General features: G+C 54.8%; 10 protein-coding genes across 10 annotated transcripts; all 10 read right to left on the bottom strand.

The window, feature by feature from the left end:
* Nucleotides 1–1,131: 1,131 nt before the first annotated feature.
* On the bottom strand, nucleotides 1,132–1,704 carry DQ04_04301090 (hypothetical protein; the record flags this gene model as incomplete). Its single annotated transcript, XM_009313484.1, has 1 exon — nucleotides 1,132–1,704. The coding sequence occupies one exon, from the start codon at nucleotides 1,702–1,704 to the stop codon at nucleotides 1,132–1,134; it is 573 nt and encodes a 190-aa protein (XP_009311759.1).
* Nucleotides 1,705–2,051: 347 nt separating this feature from the next.
* Nucleotides 2,052–3,296, bottom strand: DQ04_04301080 (putative GPI transamidase component Tta2; the record flags this gene model as incomplete). The annotated part of the gene is made up of 1 exon (XM_009313483.1): nucleotides 2,052–3,296. The coding sequence occupies one exon, from the start codon at nucleotides 3,294–3,296 to the stop codon at nucleotides 2,052–2,054; it is 1,245 nt and encodes a 414-aa protein (XP_009311758.1).
* A 357-nt stretch (nucleotides 3,297–3,653) lies between these two features.
* On the bottom strand, nucleotides 3,654–4,619 carry DQ04_04301070 (ribonuclease H; the record flags this gene model as incomplete). The annotated part of the gene is made up of 1 exon (XM_009313482.1): nucleotides 3,654–4,619. The coding sequence occupies one exon, from the start codon at nucleotides 4,617–4,619 to the stop codon at nucleotides 3,654–3,656; it is 966 nt and encodes a 321-aa protein (XP_009311757.1).
* Nucleotides 4,620–4,942: 323 nt separating this feature from the next.
* DQ04_04301060 (hypothetical protein) lies at nucleotides 4,943–5,509 on the bottom strand (the record flags this gene model as incomplete). The annotated part of the gene is made up of 1 exon (XM_009313481.1): nucleotides 4,943–5,509. The coding sequence occupies one exon, from the start codon at nucleotides 5,507–5,509 to the stop codon at nucleotides 4,943–4,945; it is 567 nt and encodes a 188-aa protein (XP_009311756.1).
* Nucleotides 5,510–5,799: 290 nt separating this feature from the next.
* DQ04_04301050 (hypothetical protein) lies at nucleotides 5,800–6,024 on the bottom strand (the record flags this gene model as incomplete). The annotated part of the gene is made up of 1 exon (XM_009313480.1): nucleotides 5,800–6,024. The coding sequence occupies one exon, from the start codon at nucleotides 6,022–6,024 to the stop codon at nucleotides 5,800–5,802; it is 225 nt and encodes a 74-aa protein (XP_009311755.1).
* Nucleotides 6,025–6,359: 335 nt separating this feature from the next.
* On the bottom strand, nucleotides 6,360–7,229 carry DQ04_04301040 (putative DnaJ chaperone protein; the record flags this gene model as incomplete). The annotated part of the gene is made up of 1 exon (XM_009313479.1): nucleotides 6,360–7,229. One exon carries the CDS (start codon nucleotides 7,227–7,229, stop codon nucleotides 6,360–6,362), a length of 870 nt encoding a protein of 289 aa, XP_009311754.1.
* A 288-nt stretch (nucleotides 7,230–7,517) lies between these two features.
* DQ04_04301030 (ubiquitin/ribosomal protein S27a) lies at nucleotides 7,518–7,970 on the bottom strand (the record flags this gene model as incomplete). The annotated part of the gene is made up of 1 exon (XM_009313478.1): nucleotides 7,518–7,970. The coding sequence occupies one exon, from the start codon at nucleotides 7,968–7,970 to the stop codon at nucleotides 7,518–7,520; it is 453 nt and encodes a 150-aa protein (XP_009311753.1).
* Nucleotides 7,971–8,278: 308 nt separating this feature from the next.
* On the bottom strand, nucleotides 8,279–8,821 carry DQ04_04301020 (hypothetical protein; the record flags this gene model as incomplete). Its single annotated transcript, XM_009313477.1, has 1 exon — nucleotides 8,279–8,821. The coding sequence occupies one exon, from the start codon at nucleotides 8,819–8,821 to the stop codon at nucleotides 8,279–8,281; it is 543 nt and encodes a 180-aa protein (XP_009311752.1).
* Nucleotides 8,822–9,394: 573 nt separating this feature from the next.
* DQ04_04301010 (putative regulatory subunit of protein kinase a-like protein) lies at nucleotides 9,395–10,546 on the bottom strand (the record flags this gene model as incomplete). Its single annotated transcript, XM_009313476.1, has 1 exon — nucleotides 9,395–10,546. The coding sequence occupies one exon, from the start codon at nucleotides 10,544–10,546 to the stop codon at nucleotides 9,395–9,397; it is 1,152 nt and encodes a 383-aa protein (XP_009311751.1).
* A 383-nt stretch (nucleotides 10,547–10,929) lies between these two features.
* Nucleotides 10,930–11,775, bottom strand: DQ04_04301000 (putative ankyrin repeat protein; the record flags this gene model as incomplete). The annotated part of the gene is made up of 1 exon (XM_009313475.1): nucleotides 10,930–11,775. The coding sequence occupies one exon, from the start codon at nucleotides 11,773–11,775 to the stop codon at nucleotides 10,930–10,932; it is 846 nt and encodes a 281-aa protein (XP_009311750.1).
* Nucleotides 11,776–12,276: the final 501 nt, after the last annotated feature.

Below are 12,276 nucleotides of genomic sequence, written 5' to 3'. Positions count from 1 at the left end.
AAAAAAAAAAGGAATCGCCGAGGCGCAACACACCGCCCTCCTCCGTCTCTCGGCGTCAAGCCGCGGCGTGTCTAAACCTCTCACAACCAACAAGATAAAACAAAAAAAAAGTTTTGATCCGAAGACACAGAAACAGAAACAGAAGCAAACAAAGAAAAAAACAAATAGGGGACTCGTGTGCGCGTGTGTGACTGCAGGAAGGGGCAGCAGCGCAAGCCGGCCTCCCCTCCTTCTCCTTCGCCCTCCGCATGGCGCAACTCCCCGCCGGCACCCGCCGCGCACTTACCCTCTACAGGTCCTTTGTTCGTTACCCCTTTTGCGTCCCTCAACACTCGTGCTGTGGGGGGACGCCGTATTGCAGGCTAATGCGCACTTTGAACGTGCCGCTCTCTCTCTCTCACTCTCTCTCTTTCTCTCACTCTCTCTTTTTTCTCGCTCCTCATCTCTCTTTATTGTTTTGTTCGTTTTACATAAGCACGCAGACGGAATTGGCAACGATCTGCCGTGCGGCGATGGCATCATGCCGCTCTCAAGCAGGCCGTTGGTTGAGTGAGTGGGCGAGTGGGGCGCCGGGAGAGAGAGAGGGACGCGCCGTCCCCCCAGCGCGGCGTTGTGCAACACATAGCCGACCAAAACGCGCAGGGGATGTGGTCGCAAGCAAGAAAAAAAAAAAAGGAAAACAAAAAAAAAAGTAGAAAGACACGCTCAGTAAAACGCTGAGGAAGCGAATGGTATCGGCGTGTCGCTTTGCTTGATCGCTCGCACGCATCCAGTAGCTATTGCAACGGACATGGGCAAGCAGAAAATAGTTTTCGCTGGCAGAGGGGACACACAGTAAAACCAATACCATCCAACAACACGATGCCAAAAGCTAGAGTGAGTCACATACATCCCCTTCCTCGTCTGCAGATGTCCGACACGTCCGAAGAGAAGGGCTCGTACCCACCATCGTTTCTCGCTTTCGCCATCTTACGCTCGTGTTGACTATTACTTACTCAAGTCGTCTCTCTTACTGGTGTCTATTCATTGTGTTTTTCTTTTTTGTTTCGCTTACCTTTTGCCTTGCTGCTTTCAGCTTAACGTGCTATTAGCCTCATCGAATTCTGTCTTTGAACTATCATTGTTTAATCTTCAACGGTAGTGCTTGCCAGCACGCCACCGGAAGTCACGCTGCATCTGTCGTCGTTGCCTCTTCAGCACGCCGTACAGCAGCACGCCGTGGTAGTACTCCGTGTCACGACAAGCTGGCGGCAGCTGACGTACCGGGATGCGCCGCAGACACTCCCGCGCAGTCTCAGAGGCGTGGCACTTGCCTGCCATGCGCACATACGACACACACTCCTCCCTCCCCCATAGCCAGCTGCTGCATTCCTTGCTGAAGGCGGTCAGTCGGTGCTGAGGTAGTTGAGAATGGCCCTGTGTCGTGGTGCTGGCGTAGACGTTGTTCCTGGATTCGAGAAACTGCTGTAGGAGGCACTTGAGTGGCGCTTCTTTGTTCGTGGGGCATAAATGCTCAATTTCGGCATCGCAGACGGAGAACACAGAAAACGGCGACCCTGTGGATGACGGAAGCCTCCGCGCATGGAGCCGATGAGGTGGGCGAACGGCTGGCTGCTGCGGCGATGAGACTGTTGCGCGCTCCGCTGTCACCAGGAGCAACGAAAGAAGAATGCAGGCCGAAACGCAAACAACAACACGAGTCATGCGTCACTTGTCCCTCGGCCGAGTGCAAAACACACAGATGATCGATTTTTTTCCTTCTTAATTGCTTCGCCTCAGTGGTAGGAAGTGAATGAAAGCAAAAGCAACGAATGAACGAAAGAAAGAAGATGCATGCTGCTGAAGGAGATGGACGGTCCAAGAACAACTTGCGTGAGGCGCGCCCCCAGATTAAAATATATATATCTGCAGGCACCCACGCACAAATGCTCAACTTTCTTTCGTCGCCAGTTTTTGTTTTTGTGTGTGTGGAGAGGAAGGGGAAGGGGGCAATCCGGTGATAGAGATTTCTCTTCGCTCGTGCAACCGCCCAGGAAAGGAGCGAAGGTGCTCTACAACTGCTTTTCCTTCTCGCCGGCCGCTGCTTCCGCACTGATGGCCTCCACCGCCGCTTTGAGAAACGTGAGAACAAACATGCCTCCCACGATAGTGAAAGCAACCTGCGGAAAGAAGACCCAGTTGGGGTTTGCCGTGTCCCACATCACCCACCCAGTGTAGAAGCTGTACTGAAGCGGCACCGTCAACAGCAATGTGTACACAGGCACGAACACATTTGCTGTCCGCAGCCGTTCCAGCATTGACGTGCCACCATCCCTCTGACCGAGTCGAGACGTCTTATCCAAGAGGGAGTAGAGGAACAGCACCCCCAGCATATAATCTGGAAGGGCCAAATGGCAACGACAAGCCTTGCTCACGCAGATAGCAAACAAAACAACGAGCAGGCGCCGATTGCCAGGGACAACACCTGTGCGCTCCAGCGTCGGGGCCGTCGGGGCCTCGGCGTCGGCTGGAAGCGCCACCGCAAGTGGCATCGTTAAAATAGCTGGCAGCTGAAATTGAAAAACGTCCATGCAGCGCTCGAACGCGGGAATGATAAGTAAGCGCACATACCACATCACCCCGTTATCGGGTGGGGCGTATAGAGAAGTCTGAGCACGAAGCTCACCATACAGTCTCAAATACAGCAGGCCACACCCTCCAATGCTTGCGGCACCGAGAAGAGCGCCAACTAGCGCAATTTTTGGGCTTGTTGTTCCAATAGGGAACCAAAGTGCCACAGCAACGGCAATAAAGGAAAACCCCAGAACTGGCAAAATGAGCCGCGCAATATTCATAAGCCACGGTTGGACTCGCTGTCTCCTAGAACATTCAATGATTATAGCTAGCAGAAAGTGCTCCACAGGTGCAAGGGACTCCAGCACCGGCAAGAGTATCATCGCAGGATTCAGCACAAAAAGTGTATACACGAACTGGGGGGTGGCAGAAGGCCACCTGCTAACAATAAAAGCAGTCAAGCCGTCCAATAGACATAAAACGGTAACGTACACACCAGCAGGCGCTGGTGGGATATACTCAGCATACCAGGGGGCCACAGCAGTGATGTAATCAGGGACAGAATTGAACTCTTGCTTCCAGAAGACAGCCTCCTTCCATATCTCTGCTCCTGTGTTTGGTGTTGTGATTCCAAAGTGATAAGGGAGAGAAATCTGATCCTTGAAACTGTACGTGAGGAATCGCACTGCCAATGTAACCACAACAGCAACGAGTGGCGTTGAGAGGATTTTTTCACCCTGCATTTCTTCACCCTACTATCTCTACCCCTTCACTTCTTCACTTATTCTATCCTAAATAAAAAGAGATACACAGCATGTAGCCCAGTGCACCAAAGTAAACAGAAAATGAGAAGAATTAAACAACAAAAAAAGGAAATGCGAAGATAATGATGCTACTCTTTCAATAAAGCGGCAGTTGGCATAAACTTTTTCTCGTTCTTAACAGGCTTCACATTTTCATGCTTATTCTATGATGTTTCTTGAACACTTTTCTATGGCTACCACAGTAACTTCTACAGATGTATTGAGTGAACAGTGAGTGCAACCGCCTTCATGCTCATGCACGAGAGGTTAACCGCAGTGTCGCTTTACATGCACAATTTACACAAGAGGGGGGTGCTGCGTGTCCTGAATGGCAGCCAGAGTCTTCAACTTCAGCAGGTGCGTGTAGACCATGTGCCGGCGTGGCGGTGGCTTGACAAAACTCAAGAGGCGCTGCTTTTTACCATCGCCGCCCGTGGCACGCTTCTTCTCTGCCTTGGTCTTTGTGTCCTCCTCGAAAACGACGGGGGCACACACGTCGGGATTCTTTGCCAGCTGAACAACAGGCCCCCACGAAAGGCGCACAAAGTCATGTTCGCGCGGCAGCACGAAGAAACGGTGCACGTGCGAACGCACCCATGACATTACCTTCGGGTCGCTCGGGTACCCGCTTCCAGCATCAATGCCTAGCTGCGCAACGTGGCGGTCGCGCTCCACCTTTGCGGCAACAGAGGCGGCTGCCACTATTGGGAATTTTGACTCTGCTTTCTTCGCCACTGTAACACGCAGGTGCGGGAATCTACCGGAAAGGCGGTTCTGGTACGACTCGGGTGGTCCTACAGTGTCGATATACGCGGCACATAGCATCCCTTCGGCCTCCAGCGTCGCTCTGGAGATGATGGCAATGGCCGTGTCGTGGCTGAGCGTGTTAAGATTGGTGCCGTGAGTGCCTGTCATAGCGGCGGCGATCTCAGCGGGTGTCACAATGACGGTAAAGGTTCGGAACGTTTTGAGATCCTGCAGCTTCTGCAGCACATCTTTCCGTTGAGCCTCACCAAGGACTTTGCTGTCGTTAACGCCACAGTAGTCAATGAGACGATCATGCTCATGCAGAGCAATAATTGCGCCAGTGTATACCATCGGGCCAATTACAGGCCCTCGCCCCGCCTCATCAATACCAAGCACCATATGATTCTCTGTACAGTCCATCGCCTGCATGAACTCAGAGACATCAAACTCAATACTGGTGCGATTGCGTTTTGCCCCGCTAAGTGCCTTACTACTGGCAGAGCGGGGTTCGGCCATGGCAACCTCTCCACTACCCTCTTCAACACTCCAAAATGCAGTTCCGCCTCCTGCACGACTTGTAGTGCGCTTGTACGGCTAAATGTGACGCTTGGCTTTTTCGTAGAAGGCAATAGAATTGGAAGAATGACAAAAAAAACACCTTCGTACTGTTATGTGAAGAAGGGAAATACGGAATAACAAGATACTGTCTGTAGCAACTAGCGCCATGCGAAAACGCACCTTCACCCATGGCATTAGTACACCATGACGAACGGCAAGCTATCCCCTTCTGTGTGCACGTGTGAGCGACCTGGCGAGAGACGCAGTATCCTCACCCGCCGTTAAATGGCGCCGGTGCTTTTGCCATATTTCATCTTTTGTCGCGAATGTGTCCGCGCCTCTTTCAGGCCCGTGATGCCGCCCAGCCGACGGTTCACACCGAGGAAGCTGTAGAACATGTTGGGCAGGATCGTCTCACACCGCACAGANCTGTACGCCACAAGCAACGACACCGCAATGCCCATAATGAACACTGACTCCGCGCCCCGATCTGTCTGCAGCTTGATGGCGCTCTCGCTGGGGTCGGCGGGGTTGTGGTACACCACTAGCTGCGTCCCTGCGCCGAGCAGAGCCGGATTTGACACCATCTCTTCCTTATGGATGCCACCGCTACGGAAGCGGTCGCCAATGTATTCTCTGCCATCCACCTCGAAACGGTACTGCACGTAGCTCGAGCCACCGCGCTTCATGACGATTTTGTGGTCAAAAATGGTAGCCACCGCCGGCTTCCATGTCAGCGAGCGTCGGTAGCGCTCCTCAGCCGCAACGATCCACTTCACCTGCACGTAGGCAAAGTAAGAGTAAATCACGCAGAAGCTGACACGAAACGTGCTGAGATACCACGGCATCGCACCCTTTTCGCTATGCACCAACGGAGAGTCTACACCTACAACAGCGGCCCGCGTGCGGAACGGACCTGGCAATAGAGAGCAGAAGTAGTCAAGCGGCAAAGTAAAGCACAGTACATCGAATAGAGCCAAACATGTATAAAGTCTAAGTTCCCACACACTTTACATTGGTTTGAGGCACACATGACTGTTTCCTTCACGCACGTATTGCATTGCTCCCTGAGTTTCCTGGAGCATCCTATTCACCACGTTCTACGTCCCCTTCCATGCTACCCACTGGACTCTGTTCCCTAATAATCCGTTGTCTGTGAGGGGACCTTATTGATGGTCTCGTTTCCACCAGCGCCATCCGGCCTCTGCGCCACGTAGCCTGGCTTAGAGAAGCGCTCGTACTTGGCACGGCGGCTCTCCTTTACTGCGCTGTGGACGGTCTCCGTGCAGACGTTAAGGTATTTTAGGTAACTGATACCATGCTCGCGCCACGTGGCGTTCAGCAGAGCACAACTCCGACGCATTGCCGTTCTTCCCGAATCACAAACAACTAATCTTTTTTTTTCGGTGCGGAATGGGAAACAGAGGAGTCGAACAAAGAAACAACAAAACATCAGCAGGTGGCAGAAGGAGCGAAACAAAAAACAAGGCAAAGGGGAAGGGGAAGCCAAACAAACAAACGGGGTACCCTAGGAATCAAGGACTCTCCAAAACTCGTAAGCTCTTCTTCTCAAACTACCGTGCCTCCTCATTATCGCGCTTCACGCAGCAGTTCTTTCGCAGCTTGCCACCAACGCAACTCCCTTGTCCCTTGACAACAAACGACGCGCCGGCTCCTCCTTTTGCGGGCACCTCCTTTTCATTGCGGGCGTAAGTGAAAGAGCCAATGCTCATCGGAACCTTCACCCTCACCGGAACGCATCAACCCCGCATCATATTTGGTCCGCTCCTCCGTGTCGCACAATATTTCGTGGGCCTTTGTCATCACCTTGAAGAGCTCGGCCTCCTCTGGCGTCTGGTCCCGGCCCACACGGTCAGGATGAAGCTCCAGTGCCTTCTTTTTATATTGTTGCCGTATCTGCTCCTCAGTGGCCTCACGTGTGACGCCCAGTACATCGTAGTAGTTCATCAGCTTCAGTAGACGTGCTTTCACCCTATTGTCGGAGGAACCTTTGCTGAGATCGGCGAGAGACGGCCCGTCGCGCGTCTCGTCTCGCAGGCCCTTTCCCTGTTTTTCAAAAGCCTCAAGGAAGGTGCGCTCGTCCGCGTGACGTGTGCGCACAGCCGGTTTGGAGAAGTCGAAGATATCGTCAGACTGGGCCCTTTCTTGTGCCGATACTGCGGCGTTGGGGAGCGCAGCAGAGGTTGGCGCAGTAAAGAAGGCATCCAAAGGATCGCTAAATTGAAAATCATCTTTCTTCTGCTGTTGTTGGGTCGCGGGAGCAGCCGAGGGCCATTGCATCTCCGGCTTTGGGTGGTGCGTATTCGAGACACCGCCTCCTGCCTGAACTGCTGGCGTGCTACTTAAGAGAGCCAGGTCACTAAATAAATCACCCAAGTCCACCGGCGCCTGTTGGACAGCACTGTTGTGGTTCATGTTGCTACTTTTGCCGACGACAGTACCGGTGACGACGGCTTTGCCCGGCCCTCCCCCAGAGAGCAACACCTGCGGACACGTGGTGTTTTTCTCGAACGGCGGATCGCATTCGTCGATGTCGTCAAGTCCCATTTTGCGTTGGCGATGACGCCTTTTATTTTTCTTCTGCAGCCCTGCAGCAAAATGCAGTATGTCACTTTTCCCCACTCCTCAAAAGGGCACAAACAAAAAAAAAAAGAAAGCAGCAACAGGAGCAACCAAGGAGACTGAAAGAGAAGAAAACAAGGCGCGCGGGAACGCGACACAATCAAGCACCAATTGCACAACGCTTTCTCCGTTGGAAGGAAGCCTCAACGAGTTTAAATAGAAAATGAAGCGCAAAATAAAAAAGACAGAAGGAAGTGGCGGGTCCTTTTGTGCCTACTGCGCGGAGAAGGTGAGGTGGCACTTGCCGCAGTACTTGCGGCCCTTGTGGTTCGCCATGAAGACGCCGGCGCCGCAGTTGGGGCCGGGGCACTCGGTGCGGGTGCGCTCCACCTTGAAGGAGCCGTCGTCGTTCTCCGTCACCTTGAAGTACTTCAGCGCGCGCATCTTCTCCAGCTTGTGGCGGTGGATCGGCTTCTTGGGCTTCGTGAAGATCTTCTTCTTCTTCTTCTTGCCCTTACCGCCCTCGACGGGAACCACCACCTGGATGGTGCTCTCGCGCTGCAGCCCGTACTCGGCGAGGAGGGCCTCGTCGCACAGGCAGCGGCCACCGAAGAAGAGGTCGCCAGCGCACACGCCGGCCTTCGACTTGAGGCTGGCGACAGTCTCCTGCGCGGTGGCCTGGACGACAACGGTCTTGCCGGCCGCAGAGCGGAGGAACAGCTGCATTCTGTCCGGTTGCTTTCTTTTCTTCGCCTCTCTCAGGCTCCCTTCCTTCTTCACAGAGTTGGGGAAGAGAAACAGCGGGTGACAGCTGCACAGGTGGGGGGTCACAAACGCCCCACACACCAGTAAGGACAGTCGGCAAGGGAAACAGCAAGGATGAGAATCAGAACGAAAGATTCAGCAGAAAGAGGAACAAGGGGAGGAAATATGCACACAGTAAGGGTGCTTACGTGCATCAATGCATGCGCGTGTATGTTTTTGGTCATTTTTGTGCCTATGCGACAGAACCACAACCACATAAGGAGGGAATTTCAGGTTGAGCAGCTCAACTGGCGCCGCTGCAGCCATGCTTCCACCGCCTCGCTTTGCTTCACCGCATTCTCAAGTGGCACTGCATCGCCATTCATGGGCGCGGGCTGTGGCATCGGGTTGCACACTTCCAGCGCGAAGTTAAGTGTCATGGGCAGCGTATCGTCCACTGGTGAAACAGCAGCCACAACGACTGTGCTGCGTGGGTGAATGGCACGCCTCACACAAACCCCGGGACGGCCACTGGCATCACAATTACTGTCAGATTTTTCGACGTTGGTGTCACTTCTATTGTCGTTGCACTGCGTGCCGTCCTCGTTTTCGTTGCTCTTGTTGTTGCGGCTGCTGCTGCTACCACCACCACGGCTGTTGCTAATGGGCGCCAACACTACTGCATTGCTGAGCGCTGGGTCGCCACGCCACCGAAAGACGACCTCCACCTCTGCGGTGGAGCGGTTGGCGACGCAGACGCACAGCGACAGGTATAATTCTCGGGTGATGTACCACACGCCACAGCCAGGCGACACTTCCTGCCACAAATCCATTCTCCCCAAAAGTCTACAAGACTCACCTCCCCCAATCCCTCAGCTGTTGTGTGCGGCCGTCGCCAACAGCAGAAGCAGAAGCAGAAGCAGCACAACAAGGACGAGGAGGTGGTGGTGGTGCACAAACAAAACCTACCACACACCACACGGCACGCCCGGCTGATGCTTTTCAAACACAACAGAGGAGGACAACAACAACGAAAGGACAAAAAAAAAGAAAGACAGAATTTGTCAGTCTGGTACAAACACAAACAGAGGATGCCATGTTGGTGATCCTACTGGCATGTAACAGCCGCGTGACATATTTTTTTAATGATAACCCTCCTGGGCCGAAGAGGCATAGAGGGAGAAAAACAAAAAAAGAAAAATAGAAACGGGCCTGCTTGAATTCCACCTCCAGTGGGTCCCTGTGCATGTATTTCATCCACTTTTCTTCCATCCCTCTCTCCTCCCCTCATTCACAGCTGTCAATAAGGCACATCTCGATCACACAGCACACCTTCTATCCGCAGCCCCTTCCTTGTAAAGGAGAGTTGGACCTCTAATCCCCCTGGCAACTCACGTGTCCGCACGTCACACAACAGGTGCGCCCGGTGGAGGCAACGATGGTACCGAGACGTTGGGCACTGTCGTTGGCGGGTGTGCTGGAAACGTGTGTACAGTAGAGTACGGCGCCACAGAGCCGTCCGGTGTCTCAGGCAGCGGTGGGCGGCTTCGAGCAACAGCAGCAGCAGCAGCATCCGTAGACGACATTGGCAGCTCGCACGGCTGTGGGGGCTGCGGCGCGGGGGACGGCTCCACAATGTGGTCGCTTCCGTTACTACGCGCGGCGGGGGTGGGAGCGGCGGCGGCAGCAGCAGCAGCAGCAGCAACAGCAACAGCGGAAACTGCAGCAGCTTCCTCTGCCGCAACCAGCGCCGAAACACATTCAGATGCTGCCTCCTTAATTACAGCCTTTCGCGCCTCGAGGTCACCAAAGTACTGCTCCAACTCTAAGCGCAGCGCCTTGGTGGTGAGGTTCGACCTCTCACCACGTGGTGTGGAGAGGATGCGCTTGTACACCGCCACCCGAATGGCATCGTCACTTGGCGCATTTGCCTGTGATGGCTTCCCTGCCACTGGTGCTCTCTTCTCAGTGCGCTTCGACTTTTCTTCCACTCCAGTCCCACCTGTAGCTGCATCGGCTGCTGCTGCTGCGGGTGCGGTTTCCTTCTTTAACTTCGTCTCCCTGCCAACAGCGCTCGGCGATGTGGTTCGCTCCCGCTTTGCTGCTGTGCCCGACGGCCGTGCGGGCTTGACGGGTGTTTTGCGCTTCTCTTCGCTGTGTGGCTGCATAAGAAACCTCGCAACATCGTCGGCAACCTGCGCGTGCGGCTTGGAAATATGCACTGGCATACCGAGCGCCTGAATGAGGTCGCGCAGCCTCTCCTTCTTCAGCTTGTGGAGCTTTTCCGTGATGTCCTTCTGCATGTCCGCCGGGAAGCCGCAGAACGGCTCAAGCGCGCGGCGCCGCTCGCCCGCCTTACCGGCGCGGCCAAACACCAGCCGGTGCAGCGGCTCAAGACGCGTCTCCAGGAGCTTGCACGCCGCGCCGCGGTTGCTCACTGCCTGCACGGCTGGAAGCTGCCCCAGCGGCGTCCCCGCCCCCTGCGATAGAGCGAACTTCGCGCCTGTTGCGCCGTCCTCGCTATCGGACGCCGCAGGACCGTGAGGCTCCTCCGACATCTGTGTGTGTGTTACTGTATGTGTGTATGTGTATGTGTGTATGTGGGTTAATGAGCGCAAGTGTCCCTGCCTCTCCTCGTGTCCTCGGCCAATACGCAGTAACCTCCCTTCTTGCAACAACTAGAGCAAGGAAAGACAGCGAATAAGAGAAATCGTATCTCATACACAGATACCAAGGAGGTGGGGGGGGAACGAAAGGGGTAGTGAGCATCACACACACACACACACACACAGAGAGAGAGAGGCGAAAATGTACAACCAAACAACAAAGAGGAAACAAAACAGATGAGCACACCACATGTAGCCCAAGCAAATGTCCACATTAATGTGCAAGTGGGTGCATGTCTGGACGTCACTCCGTGTATGTGTGTGTACGTGTGTACTCATGGAGCCATTATCGACTGAAGTCGACGGATGGTGCAAAATGATGAGCTCTGAAGGCACAGCACAGACCCGAAAGCGGCGTCACTCTCCAATATCCGCAGCGCCTCCGTCAGCCGTTGCGCCATTGTCATGCTGTCCTCACCACCGTCCGCATCCTCATCCTCGACGGCCCCAATGAACGGGGCACCAGGTGATAAAGACGCACTGTGCAACGCGCCTGCAACACCACCACTGTTGCTACCGCTTGACCAGTCTACCACATGCTGATCCTTCTCTTCCAGCAGCTGCTCCGCCACCGGCCGCAGAGCACGCTCCAGGACAAGAGACAGGATCTCTTGTCGTGGCAACGAGCGCGCCAGACTGCTGCAGAAGCTTCGGACAGCAAGGAGTCGAGTGGTCAGTACGCGTCTCGTTATGCGCGGCCGCTCAGTACTGCGCGGCGCAAGATACATCGCGAGGACGTACTGCACATCCCCTACAAATCCAGTCACAACATCCTGCAGCGCATCCGCCGTGCATTGCGAGAGAAGTTCCGCTACTGCCGCCCGGTCAGTCATCAGAATCTTCGTGCTGTAGTGCTGCAGCCACGCATAGTTGTTCAAAGCGACGCACAGTACCTCCGCGGCCACACCGACGCGACTCATCTCGCGCGCCTCCCGCAACAAGGCGCGATTGTGCTCCACCATAACAACAACACAATCCGCAGCAATCTGCAACAATGGGTGTTGTCTACCCGTTGGCACTGGGGCTGCATCGTCTCTCACCTCCGACAGCTCTACACCACTTGCCAGTGACTGGAGAAAGAGGAAGACAGCACCCCACAACATGGTAAAGGCAGACACCATCTCTCCAGGTTTACCTGCACCACTGTCACTTTCACAGGGTTCTGCAGCGTCACCGTCACGCCCCCATGGAATTCGCTGAAGCAGCAAAGCCGACGCGGGTTCAGCCGCACGGTTGCTGCTGCTGGAAATGGAAGTGGTGGTACTCTCTCGCACAAGTCGCAGAACCAGCTGGCCAGTACGGCACCAAACAGCCTCCTCCAGTGTCGAGCGTGGCGTCGTGCGCTCAGGTGGCGGCAGTGCCTCCTCCAACAGCAACCGGCTCGCCTCCGCTGCTGCATCAATCGCCAGCGTCTTCTCCGCTCTCGCCGCATCAGTGGTCACATGCAGCCAGGGAGCAAAAAGTGCGTGGGCGCGGTCAAAAACAACGGTGAGAATATCCCCCACGTGCGCCTCCTCCGCTGCCAACACGAGCCGCTTCAGAAGCGGGCCGCAGCCCACAAGCGCCTCTGTTCTGATTGCCGCCGTTTCGATCGACTGGCTCTCGAGGTGCTCCACAATTCG

The sequence above is a fragment of the Trypanosoma grayi genome, assembly GCF_000691245.1.
Source record: "Trypanosoma grayi strain ANR4 Tgr_430_V1, whole genome shotgun sequence".
Classification (NCBI taxonomy): Eukaryota; Euglenozoa; class Kinetoplastea; order Trypanosomatida; family Trypanosomatidae; genus Trypanosoma; species Trypanosoma grayi.
Note: the sequence above shows the minus strand (reverse complement) of the source record. Positions and strands in the feature narration are given on the sequence as shown.